The 14,559-nt window shown below is 28.5% G+C and overlaps 1 protein-coding gene across 1 annotated transcript in view; it reads right to left on the bottom strand.

Moving 5' to 3' along the window:
- Positions 1–309: 309 nt before the first annotated feature.
- The window catches only part of LOC111632503 (39S ribosomal protein L2, mitochondrial-like), a 20,762-nt gene continuing 6,512 nt past the window's right edge, over positions 310–14,559 (bottom strand). The window contains exons 3-4 of the mRNA XM_023376934.1: positions 10,882–11,130; positions 310–2,072 (exon numbers count right to left, since the gene is read on the bottom strand). Coding sequence (XP_023232702.1) covers positions 1,657–2,072; positions 10,882–11,130 — 665 coding nt within the window. The 3' untranslated portion in view covers positions 310–1,656. The remainder of the gene's footprint in view (positions 2,073–10,881; positions 11,131–14,559) is intronic.

The raw sequence follows: 14,559 nt of genomic DNA, 5'->3' as shown, positions 1-14,559 counted from the left end.
TATATTCCACTGTTTAAATTATATAATGATCTAAACAATGGAATATAAAAATGTACTCTTTTCATCCTGAATAATCTGACTTGAATATAGACTATTTGTAATGAAATTTTTAACAATTTTTAATTTATTAAAAATATATAGTATACTTTAAGTTATACAAACTACAAAATTCTAAATATATAACCTTGTATTTTTATTTTAAACATATGAAATATTTAATGCTTACTGTAGGTGAAATTTAAATTTAAAATAAATTAATTCATAAATACAGTACTGTATACAATTTGGATGCAAGGTTAAAAGCATTTTAAAAACTAATACAGGAAATCATTGTTAGTTCAAAATTCAAGGAATGAAATAATCGCATCTTCAAATTATCAAGTTTCAAATTATGGGAGACTTACATATTTCTATACAATATGTCAAATGCCACATACATGTTGTAATTTATTAAGGAAACAGAATACGACTGCATATACAGAATGCTATTTTCATTAATAAATAATAATAATATGAATAAACTGTAAACTGCAGGTAAACAGCACATGTCCATTCTGAAAGGTTGCAAAATAGATTTTATAAAAAGTAAAGCAGAGTTCCTCAAAATGTAGCCTAAAATGTAATAAGTTGCCCAAATTTAGTAGCCGAGAGCCTACAAATATCTCAATCTGCTACTTGTAGCCCAATCTTGCAACCTGAAAGCCAGTTGAATTTTAAGAGATAATAGAAAAAGTAGTCAATGATTAAGGTGAGTCATAGCTAACATGAAAATGCATTACTGTAAAAGCAGAGCCATGTTGACCAGATTAGAGTTGTTCTTGGTCTACTGTTCTCTTATGGCATGGAGGCACTTTGATCTAAGCGAATGAGTTAAAATACGCATATCACAGCTCGGACAGAATTTTCACTTCAAATTTTGAATTAGCCATATTTCAAACAAACCAAATTCTTTAACATGAAACCTCTATATCCCTGGCCAGGACAAAAGTACAGTTAGAAACTAACTAATTTCAAATTTATTTTGAACTATTTCGAACTATTAGAGTTCAAATTAACGAGGATTTCCTGTAATACAAATGTCTACAGGATGACTCAAGAAGTCACCACACATGGAAAATTATTTTATTTTTCCTTTATGGTCTCAGACTTCTGTCCACCTACTTTTTATATATGGAGGAACTATTCAATTGCCATTACAGTATATGCAAAATGAAGATACAAAACAGGGACCAGCTAAATGTTATGCATACATTTGAGATGAACACACATGCATAACATAAAAAATGCCAATATGAATTCATCACAAACAGGAGAGATGCATTGTGTCCCTTATAGATACACCATATGGGACACAAGGATATGCTCTCCATCTGTTTAGAGCATGTTTTGTGAACAGAGAGTGAATTCTCTTTGTTAGAGACTTTTGTTTCACCCTGTGTATCTGAAGTGAGATTTGAATCTGCAATCTGATAAACAAGGAACAATAATTCAGTAAATTTAAATGAGTTAAAAATTTATTTTAAAATTTTTATTAATCATAAATCAATAGTAGTATGTAATTGATTAACTGTATTAATATATCAAATATGTAATATTTATAAGCTTAAAAGAACATAGTAGTCTAATTACAAATAATAGTAATAATTTATTCAGATTTTATAAAGTCAATTGGTAAGGTTCGATATTCTTTGCTGGTGGTGATGAACCAATAATTTTAAGAGGTTTGGGTGGATGTATTTTTCTTCCACAATATCCATCTTTACGATGCCACTGACCAGACCTTTGTCTTTTGCCTAACCATCGCAACCGCTGAGGACTGCCAATATGTTGCTTTCCATGGTTTGGATTAGAGACTTGACCTACAACAGCTATACATTCTTGTTTAAGTGATAATTGTTCTTTTGAAGGTAACTGAATTATCACCCGGTCATCTATTTTCCTAATTATCTGTGCAGATGATCCAGCTGCTCTACAATAATCTCCACCCATTTCAGGATACTTCTCAATATTATGAACACAAGTTCCAACTGGCAAAGCCCCCAATGGATGTGAATCTCCATCTCTTGCACGCACTTCAAATAATACAATTTTTTTTATTACTTTTAAATAACTTAAATAACAAAACTTAAAAAACAATATACAAAAGAAAATATTATTATTATTTTTCATATTCTAATTTTTTAAATCTTATTATTATCTTTAATTAAATTTAATAAATTTTTCAACTAAATTATTACTTAAATTTATTGTTATAAAAGTAATAAAATAATATATTTCATTATTTATAAATAAATAATACTCTTCTAAGTTCAGATTTTTAACTAATTTTCTTAGATTATTTATCACAATGTTTATAAAAAAAATTTAAAACAACTTTGAAAATAAATTATTTGTATAATATTTAATTATTGTGAAAATATAATCATAATTAAAACTGTAGGTATTTTTCAATAACTTCTATAAAATAAATAAGGGGGTGAGAATAGGCCGGCAGAGGTACTGGTGAATTTTTAATGGAGATTAACAGTGTTGTTCTGGTATGTACAAAAATAATAAAGAAGCGAATTATGACTCATTTGAAGGACTGGATATTATTAAAAGTGCTCAGCAAATAAACTCATAGAAACATTTGTTGCAGAGAAATATATATAATTAAATTATATATATTTCATGGCAACGAATGTTTCTATTATATATATATATATATGCATTTTATTAATTGCATCTTTTTAATTGAAATCCAAACACAAAATTGGGTACAAGTTATGTTTTTGACAATTTATTTTAGAAGTGGGATAAGTCCATTTGTACTCAACAAAAGCATTATTTTTAATTGTGTCATAAAAAAATATTTACATAATAAAATTGCTTATGTCTAATATCTTAAAAATATAAAATAAGCATATTAACATTTAACAATGTTTTAAGCTGGTTGAAATAAAAAAATCTAAAATATCAATCTCAAAACAAGAAAAATTAGATTTGTACACTTTCAAAAACAAAAACACCTCTTGTAAAGAAAAGGAAGTAGAAAGGATTACAGATAAACACATATATTTAAAACTTTTTATATTCTATTTAGTGTATGTATTCATGTTAAAATGTACAGCATACATTAATTTTATAAATCAATCATGTTTTAAAAAAATAATCTATGATCTCTTTTTAAATTGAAACATACAAACAAACAAAATTGGCTCAAATTAAACAGATTTCAGATTAATGTAGATTTGAATTAGCAAGAGTGCATTGTATTGAGTATGGAAACTATTTTACAGTATATATATAAAATTTTAATATAATTTCATCATCACATCTGAGTTGGTATATGCTTAACAAATAAAATCAGATTTAAATGTATATTTTCTATTACAAAAGACTTCAAAATTTAATGTTCACAAATAAATTTTCAAATAAAAGAGAATAAATAAATAAATGCATTCTTAATGCATTTCCCAACACAAATGTAATATGTTTATAAATCTACAAAGATATTACCATAAAAATTAATATTTTATCATGTTTAATTTAATACATACCAGGAATACGTGGTATATAGCTAGAAGACCTTATTATATCACCCACTTTCATAGTTGCATGAGCAAGTATCCATCTCATTTTATCACCTGAACCCACTAATGCAATATTTGATGTCCTGCAGTAATCTTCTCTTATTAAAAATACTTTTTCCTCTAATGGTGGACCTTCTTTAGGTCCTGATCGATCATAAATTACCCATCGGAATTCTAATTTACGACCACCACCTATTGTTTTTACAACAACACGCCCTAAAATAAAAAGTTATAATAAAATCAATTATATAACCAATTTACAATATTTATATCTTAAAAATTATTTCAATATTAAGGTAAATTTTAACAATATTTTCATAATAAACTCATTTAAAAAAATGCTCAACTTCCAATAAAAAGTTCTATGCAAACTTCTTTTATATTGATATATAGTAAAAATTATATATATTTCATATGTATAATATTTTATTGTACCAATTTCATTAAGATTTTTCCCTTCATAAAGAAAACAGACATTTTCACAAAAAATGCCTTTTAAATATAGATTATGTATATATTTTCTATTGAACACATTTTACTATATGTTTGATAAATTTTCATGGCAATAATATAAAAAGTTTTAATTACACAAATGAAGTAATAACAATTATTTTCTACCATTTCTCTGATTTAAGCGTATCAGAAATTATATTTAGAAATACAAAAAGTAAAACTAAAATATTTTTCTAACAGGTAATAAAGTATTACATATTGCAGAAGCAAATTTTTTATATTAAAAAGGTGTTGTTAGAATTTTATTGGAAACATTGCATTCAAATTACTTCAATATAATTATTATTTTTATGTTTATTTCTGTTTGAAACAATCTAACAAGTAAGTTAGGTAAATAATTTTGCTATTGGTATCTTTGGCATTATTGCTAATTTTTCAATTGGTAGTTTTATATTTTTTTTAGTCACACAACAGAGTTTATCTTAATTTTGAGGCTGTTCTCTCAATATGTAAAACTTGTTTAAAAAATGTAAAAACACAATATTGACAAAATATCTAACAAGATAAATATATAATTAAAAATAAGTAATTAATAATTCAATTAGTAAATTTCATATGAAACAGAAAGATCACTTATTCTGGACCCAAATTATATTAATTCATTTAAAATATTGAAGTCCAAGAAATTCAGCCATTTACATAATTTTGTGTTATCTAAGTTTAATACTTTTTTAATTTTTCAAAAATTAGTTTTTCTAACAAATGTGATTAAATAATAAGGGCAAATTAACTATCAAACTAGAAATTAGCTAATTAATTTTATAGATACTATATAATTTGGACTAAACATTAGTAGTTAAGTTGCCATTTTCATCCAGAAGACCTAAATTATTTAATTCAAAATTAATATATAATTATTAAATTTTATACAAGATGACAGCTTGACCTTTAGTCCAAATTACTTAGTATCAATAAAATTAATTAGCCAAATTCTAGTTCAATAGTTAATTGTTTGATTATTAGATTAATTCATGCCTGGTCATCTACATGTACTGTATAGTATTTCTAACAAACATGAATGTTGGAGTCTGCTTGAAAATTATCATTTAACAGTTTTCAATATGTTATAAATTTCTATAAATTGAGTTTTTCAAACTAATTGATGAAATACACTCATTGACAAAACAAGTTATGCATAACTGTTTTGTCAATGAGTGTATTTCATCAATTAAATAGAATTGTCTGATTACGGCAAAACTCAGCATACACCTATGGCTCATACAGATATGTAAACAGTGATACACCCAGAGAGGGGTCAAGGGACCCAGGCACCTCCCAAAATAAAAGAAAAACAATTCCAAAAACTTTTTCTTAATTAAAATTTATTTTTTATTTATGTTATGTTGTGTCATATATTTCTTATGAATTAACAATCACCATAAGGTAGAAATTTTATTGAATTCGCGTCAAAAATTTTTTTATCCGTTTAACACTGCTCCCCCAAGATTAAATTTGGAGTGCACACTGTATGTAAATGATTATAACTGTGGTCTGATTGAACTCCAGGTAATGCCACCAGAGTGACTTAAAATTATTATCCCAGTATCCTATAAAAAAAACTCACAGAGGTTAAATATGTTCAGAATTTTCAACACATCTGTTACTTGGAGGTCTTCAAATGTTAGTCATATCTGTATTGCATAGTAATTACACATAGCTGAAGAATTTGAGAAAGACCATATCATTGAACTGAGGAAAGCAGGATGACAATTTCATCACATTACCTGCCTTCTATACTGTTCTGGCTGTGAAGAGATGTTGGAGCAGTAGATACATTTGGTATATTAGCAAGCTCTCATATACCAAACAGCATCACTTATTTATGAGACAAACTCAAATGTGCAAGTCATTTGGCATCCTTGAGATGAATCCTTCAGAGATGGCAGCCTTGCTATAGAATCCTGTCTCTTTCCATACAATTGACAGATGTCCAAGAAAAAGAAATTTGCATGCATGGTAACTGCTACACATCTTGCCATTAGTACCCAGGCCCTTCTTATTCATTGGGCTAAATGGGCTATAGCACAGGAGTACCATTGATTCAAAGGCACTTAAGAACAGTAAGAGTTAAGTTTTTTTTTTACTTTTCTGGTTGTTATATACAACAGAGGGGAAGTATGGTAATCAGTCAAAAAATAACTCTCCCAAGATTTTTATATTTTTGGACTTAGGACATCTTGAAAAATCGAGAAATGCAAAAAAAAATTCAAGGGCAGGGGTTTATATGTATGGAGTTTTTACTAAAGTCAACCACTGCCATATGCTATCAGGCTAAATAAAGGCTATAATATTAATATTAATACTATAGCCATTATTTAGCCCAATAGCATATGGCAGCGGTTGGCTTTGGTATTACAATGCATCAGGTTTTAGTAGAATTATTTGTTTGGATTTTTTTACGATGAAAGTTAACTAATTATATGACTTATTTAATTATTGTTCAATCCAATACAATTAAAACACCCAAATTTTTTTAGCTCAGGGACCTGAAATTTGTTAAGATGGCCCAGTTAGTACTCTAACATCATCAATTTCATTTGCAGTGATATTGTGACAGAGAAGCATGAACTGCTTTGAATTAGCAGCATATCATTTGCAGTGATGAATTCCAGTTCTGTTTGGGAACAGACCACTACCTCGTTGTGTGAAGGACCATCAATAAGCACTTCAATCCTGCCTTTACTGTTGAATGACATACTACTACTGTTATTAGTCTAAGCCAGTGGTTCCCAATTAGTTTTTCCTGTGTACCACTTCAAGAAAGAGCTCAAACTCGCATACCCCTTATAGCAGAAATTCATATTAATCTATACTAATATTATAAATTTGAAGGTAATTCTGTCTGTCTGTCACCTTTTCACGTCTAAACCGCTGAACAGGTTTTAATAAAATTTGGCACAGAGATAACTTACATGTTGAAGATGGACATAGGCTACATTTTACTGCGAGAAAATATCTTACTCCCACGAGAAAATTCGATATAATGCAGGAGAAGCTGTGGGTAGTGTTAGACAGCTAGTGATAAATAAAATAAGTTTTTTTTTACATTTATTACCTTTAAAATACTATTCTAATAATAATGAATAACATAAGGTTATTTAATTTTAATATGACAAATGTGCACGATTTTCTTTGCACAACTTTGTAAAATCTGGTTGCTTTTTGGTCAGCTTCAGTCTCGAGTCATCTTCGAGTCAAAGTCGATGACAATGTTTAGTTTTCATGTTTGTCATAGCCGAAAATCTGCTCTCGCAGAGGTATGTTGTGCAAAATGGTAGTAAATATTTTATTTCTGCTTCACTGACATGAAAAATGTCTTTTAGGTCAGCCCAAAAATTGATTGCTCTGCAAAACAACTCTTAAGTCTGCTGTTGCATGAAATGTCTATCAGTTTAATTCCTCTTGGTCAGAGATGGGAAGATAGAGTTATTTGCAACAGCGACAAAAATTTTAAAAATTAATTTTGTGAAAACAAATTGTGTTAATTGTACAATTTTTGTTTCTTGTGTAAGAATTTCATTTAGGTATTGTCGCAAATGCAGTTTTTTGATGAAATTTTGAGAATATTTTTAGTTATAAATAAACAAATTTGTGCATTTGACATCATGTTGTAAATTGCCAAATTATTGATGGTCCACCCATTATTTTTTGATTGCTTCATCTCATGCATTTAAATTTTAAATTGACCGATTTTAGATTGCCGCATGTACCTCTTCATGCAATTTCGCGTACCCCTGGGGTATGCGAAATTGCATGAAGAGGTACCACTAATTGGGAACCATTGGTCTAAGTTATCAAAGCTATCTCATATGACAGTCACCCATAGTAGTTGTATAAGGACATCTGCAGTAAACCAGTACATTCAAGAAATTCAGTGTCTTCACATGTTACCCTTGCAACCTGCCACAAAAGAGCTGCAAATACTCATTTTCTAGCAAGATAAAGTTCAGTTGCATACAGGTAGGATTAACCAGGAATGTCTCCATTACATTGCCACACCTCATTGGCCTGCCCAATAAAGTGTGACAATGTAATGGAGACAGCCTCTCCCTAAGTTTTCTATCTGGTCTCAATTTTCATCAATCTAACTCTATTCTCAAGATTAAGGAAAGATAGTTGGATGACAATAGAAATCTATAGGCCTGCAATTCAAAAACTGCAGCCCAATAAGCATACAAAATTTCCTCATAATCCAATTTTCTTTAATTTTGGCAACTTTTCCCTACTTTATAGAAAAGATTTTGGAATATATTCTGTTTGAAACCACCATAATATCAGATTTATGGAATAATTATAATGCAATACTCAAAATTCCAAGTGAAAACTATATATATTTTTTCTGTAATTACTCAGGATATATTTCTTCTTATTGAAGTTCAGACTATTTACAAAAATATCAAATTTTCGAGTCTATCTTAATCTTTTTTATACAACCCCAGAAGTAACAGTTAACATGGTTTTTTTGAAGAATATACTTCTTAAAACAAAGGTAAACAATAAGTAAAAAAAGTTCACAATGTTAAAAATGATCAAATGTCAGCCTTCTGTTATAGGTTTTGACACTTTACATTAAAAACATGAAGAATTCTTCTCACCACATTGTCCTTATCCATTTTTTAACTGCTTCAGGCCCTCTGGTGGTAGTTACAAGTTATCCTTACTTAATTTGCATATGGATACAATTTCTGTAATTACTCAGGATATATTTCTTCTTAATTGAAGTTCAGACTATTTACAAAAATATCAAATTTCAAGTCTATCTTAATCTTTTTTATACAACCCCAGAAGTATGGATAAGGACAATGTGGTGAGAAGAATTCTTTGTGTTTTTAATGTAAAGTGTCAAAACCTATAACAGAAGGCTGACACTTGATTGTTTTTAACATTGTGAACTTTTTTTACTTATTGTTTACCTTTGTTTTAAGAAGTATATTCTTCAAAAAACCATGTTAACTGTTATTTCTGGCGTTGTATAAAAAGGATTAAGATAGACTCGAAAATTTGATATTTTTGTAAATAGTCTGAACTTCAATTAAGTATATATATTTTATTGTTGGCAATTCAAAGTATTTTATGGATGAAGAACTGGAGTATATACTGATATAGTTGATTCAATGTGAGTAAATGTTAAACACTAAAACAAGTGAGAATATAGTACAACTCAACATTACGAGACTGTATTAGTGCATACATTATTTGAATAAACACATGAATCTTTTGGATCAAATCTGATTGAGTAGCAATTTGAAAAAATTGTAGACCTATAAATTCTCACTGTCATCCTTCCATCTGTCTTTCCGTAATCTCGAGAAGAGAGTTAGATAGATGAAAGGTGAGACCAGATATGGAAACCTAGGAGCAGGAAGTCCCAATTAACTATATATGAACTTCCAATGCAAACTAAAAGTCAGATAATTTCAATTCAAAACTTTCTCCTGAATGCAGTTAATAGAAGACCAGCACAACTCTATTATAAAGGAAAAGTATGATGTATAGGGACAAGACACTATAGTACTAATGTAGAGAGCATATATTTTAAATTAAATAAATTAAAAATTGCAGCCAAGCATTGTGATAATGTCACAATAAATAACTGCTTGTTCATACATAATAAGTGAAACAACATTCACACAAGTAACAATGCAAAAGGAAGCAATAAACAACAATCTATGAAACAAAAGATCAAAACTGATGTTAACTTATTCAATGTATTTTGAGTTCTTTTCTGTTAATGGTATGACAGTTGTAACTTTAATCCAATATGCAATACTGTTGTCACTAAGACTATCGTGTTTAACTATTTAGCCCACTTCACTGTTTGTAGAGTACTTATTGTTATATGGTTTCAGGGGATGTGGGGGCTTGTCCCCACCCAGGCACTAAGGTGCAAAGTGACAGTAAGTACCAAAGTGCACGTCTACATGCAAAGCATGTAGAATAGGCAGTGTACTGATACATAAGAAATAAACTTCTTCCAACACTAGAGGAGTTATAATTCAGCACCTCAACCTTTACAGCTCCAGTGGTATGTGTTTACACCTTAGCAAACGTTTTCAACCNAACAAAAGCATTATTTTTAATTGTGTCATAAAAAAATATTTACATAATAAAATTGCTTATGTCTAATATCTTAAAAATATAAAATAAGCATATTAACATTTAACAATGTTTTAAGCTGGTTGAAATAAAAAAATCTAAAATATCAATCTCAAAACAAGAAAAATTAGATTTGTACACTTTCAAAAACAAAAACACCTCTTGTAAAGAAAAGGAAGTAGAAAGGATTACAGATAAACACATATATTTAAAACTTTTTATATTCTATTTAGTGTATGTATTCATGTTAAAATGTACAGCATACATTAATTTTATAAATCAATCATGTTTTAAAAAAATAATCTATGATCTCTTTTTAAATTGAAACATACAAACAAACAAAATTGGCTCAAATTAAACAGATTTCAGATTAATGTAGATTTGAATTAGCAAGAGTGCATTGTATTGAGTATGGAAACTATTTTACAGTATATATATAAAATTTTAATATAATTTCATCATCACATCTGAGTTGGTATATGCTTAACAAATAAAATCAGATTTAAATGTATATTTTTCTATATTTTCTATTACAAAAGACTTCAAAATTTAATGTTCACAAATAAATTTTCAAATAAAAGAGAATAAATAAATAAATGCATTCTTAATGCATTTCCCAACACAAATGTAATATGTTTATAAATCTACAAAGATATTACCATAAAAATTAATATTTTATCATGTTTAATTTAATACATACCAGGAATACGTGGTATATAGCTAGAAGACCTTATTATATCACCCACTTTCATAGTTGCATGAGCAAGTATCCATCTCATTTTATCACCTGAACCCACTAATGCAATATTTGATGTCCTGCAGTAATCTTCTCTTATTAAAAATACTTTTTCCTCTAATGGTGGACCTTCTTTAGGTCCTGATCGATCATAAATTACCCATCGGAATTCTAATTTACGACCACCACCTATTGTTTTTACAACAACACGCCCTAAAATAAAAAGTTATAATAAAATCAATTATATAACCAATTTACAATATTTATATCTTAAAAATTATTTCAATATTAAGGTAAATTTTAACAATATTTTCATAATAAACTCATTTAAAAAAATGCTCAACTTCCAATAAAAAGTTCTATGCAAACTTCTTTTATATTGATATATAGTAAAAATTATATATATTTCATATGTATAATATTTTATTGTACCAATTTCATTAAGATTTTTCCCTTCATAAAGAAAACAGACATTTTCACAAAAAATGCCTTTTAAATATAGATTATGTATATATTTTCTATTGAACACATTTTACTATATGTTTGATAAATTTTCATGGCAATAATATAAAAAGTTTTAATTACACAAATGAAGTAATAACAATTATTTTCTACCATTTCTCTGATTTAAGCGTATCAGAAATTATATTTAGAAATACAAAAAGTAAAACTAAAATATTTTTCTAACAGGTAATAAAGTATTACATATTGCAGAAGCAAATTTTTTATATTAAAAAGGTGTTGTTAGAATTTTATTGGAAACATTGCATTCAAATTACTTCAATATAATTATTATTTTTATGTTTATTTCTGTTTGAAACAATCTAACAAGTAAGTTAGGTAAATAATTTTGCTATTGGTATCTTTGGCATTATTGCTAATTTTTCAATTGGTAGTTTTATATTTTTTTTAGTCACACAACAGAGTTTATCTTAATTTTGAGGCTGTTCTCTCAATATGTAAAACTTGTTTAAAAAATGTAAAAACACAATATTGACAAAATATCTAACAAGATAAATATATAATTGAAAATAAGTAATTAATAATTCAATTAGTAAATTTCATATGAAACAGAAAGATCACTTATTCTGGACCCAAATTATATTAATTCATTTAAAATATTGAAGTCCAAGAAATTCAGCCATTTACATAATTTTGTGTTATCTAAGTTTAATACTTTTTTAATTTTTCAAAAATTAGTTTTTCTAACAAATGTGATTAAATAATAAGGGCAAATTAACTATCAAACTAGAAATTAGCTAATTAATTTTATAGATACTATATAATTTGGACTAAACATTAGTAGTTAAGTTGCCATTTTCATCCAGAAGACCTAAATTATTTAATTCAAAATTAATATATAATTATTAAATTTTATACAAGATGACAGCTTGACCTTTAGTCCAAATTACTTAGTATCAATAAAATTAATTAGCCAAATTCTAGTTCAATAGTTAATTGTTTGATTATTAGATTAATTCATGCCTGGTCATCTACATGTACTGTATAGTATTTCTAACAAACATGAATGTTGGAGTCTGCTTGAAAATTATCATTTAACAGTTTTCAATATGTTATAAATTTCTATAAATTGAGTTTTTCAAACTAATTGATGAAATACACTCATTGACAAAACAAGTTATGCATAACTGTTTTGTCAATGAGTGTATTTCATCAATTAAATAGAATTGTCTGATTACGGCAAAACTCAGCATACACCTATGGCTCATACAGATATGTAAACAGTGATACACCCAGAGAGGGGTCAAGGGACCCAGGCACCTCCCAAAATAAAAGAAAAACAATTCCAAAAACTTTTTCTTAATTAAAATTTATTTTTTATTTATGTTATGTTGTGTCATATATTTCTTATGAATTAACAATCACCATAAGGTAGAAATTTTATTGAATTCGCGTCAAAAATTTTTTTATCCGTTTAACACTGCTCCCCCAAGATTAAATTTGGAGTGCACACTGTATGTAAATGATTATAACTGTGGTCTGATTGAACTCCAGGTAATGCCACCAGAGTGACTTAAAATTATTATCCCAGTATCCTATAAAAAAAACTCACAGAGGTTAAATATGTTCAGAATTTTCAACACATCTGTTACTTGGAGGTCTTCAAATGTTAGTCATATCTGTATTGCATAGTAATTACACATAGCTGAAGAATTTGAGAAAGACCATATCATTGAACTGAGGAAAGCAGGATGACAATTTCATCACATTACCTGCCTTCTATACTGTTCTGGCTGTGAAGAGATGTTGGAGCAGTAGATACATTTGGTATATTAGCAAGCTCTCATATACCAAACAGCATCACTTATTTATGAGACAAACTCAAATGTGCAAGTCATTTGGCATCCTTGAGATGAATCCTTCAGAGATGGCAGCCTTGCTATAGAATCCTGTCTCTTTCCATACAATTGACAGATGTCCAAGAAAAAGAAATTTGCATGCATGGTAACTGCTACACATCCTGCCATTAGTACCCAGGCCCTTCTTATTCATTGGGCTAAATGGTCTATAGCACAGGAGTACCATTGATTCAAAGCCACTTAAGAACAGTAAGAGTTAAGTTTTTTTTTTACTTTTCTGGTTGTTATATACAACAGAGGGGAAGTATGGTAATCAGTCAAAAAATAACTCTCCCAAGATTTTTATATTTTTGGACTTAGGACATCTTGAAAAATCGAGAAATGCAAAAAAAAATTCAAGGGCAGGGGTTTATATGTATGGAGTTTTTACTAAAGTCAACCACTGCCATATGCTATCAGGCTAAATAAAGGCTATAATATTAATATTAATACTATAGCCATTATTTAGCCCAATAGCATATGGCAGCGGTTGGCTTTGGTATTACAATGCATCAGGTTTTAGTAGAATTATTTGTTTGGATTTTTTTATGATGAAAGTTAACTAATTATATGACTTATTTAATTATTGTTCAATCCAATACAATTAAAACACCCAAATTTTTTTAGCTCAGGGACCTGAAATTTGTTAAGATGGCCAAGTTAGTACTCTAACATCATCAATTTCATTTGCAGTGATATTGTGACAGAGAAGCATGAACTGCTTTGAATTAGCAGCATATCATTTGCAGTGATGAATTCCAGTTCTGTTTGGGAACAGACCACTACCTCGTTGTGTGAAGGACCATCAATAAGCACTTCAATCCTGCCTTTACTGTTGAATGACATACTACTACTGTTATTAGTCTAAGCCAGTGGTTCCCAATTAGTTTTTCCTGTGTACCACTTCAAGAAAGAGCTCAAACTCGCATACCCCTTATAGCAGAAATTCATATTAATCTATACTAATATTATAAATTTGAAGGTAATTCTGTCTGTCTGTCACCTTTTCACGTCTAAACCGCTGAACAGGTTTTAATAAAATTTGGCACAGAGATAACTTACATGTTGAAGATGGACATAGGCTACATTTTACTGCGAGAAAATATCTTACTCCCACGAGAAAATTCGATATAATGCGGGAGAAGCTGTGGGTAGTGTTAGACAGCTAGTGATAAATAAAATAAGTTTTTTTTTACATTTATTACCTTTAAAATACTATTCTAATAATAATGAAAATAACATAAGGTTATTTAATTTTAATGTGACAAATGTGCACGATTTT

This window comes from Centruroides sculpturatus, unplaced genomic scaffold, assembly GCF_000671375.1.
Source record: "Centruroides sculpturatus isolate CEXI.00-Female unplaced genomic scaffold, Cexi_2.0 scaffold752, whole genome shotgun sequence".
Taxonomy (NCBI): domain Eukaryota; kingdom Metazoa; phylum Arthropoda; class Arachnida; order Scorpiones; family Buthidae; genus Centruroides; species Centruroides sculpturatus.
The sequence above is the reverse complement of the archived record's forward strand: the minus strand, read 5'-3'. Positions and strand labels throughout refer to the sequence as shown.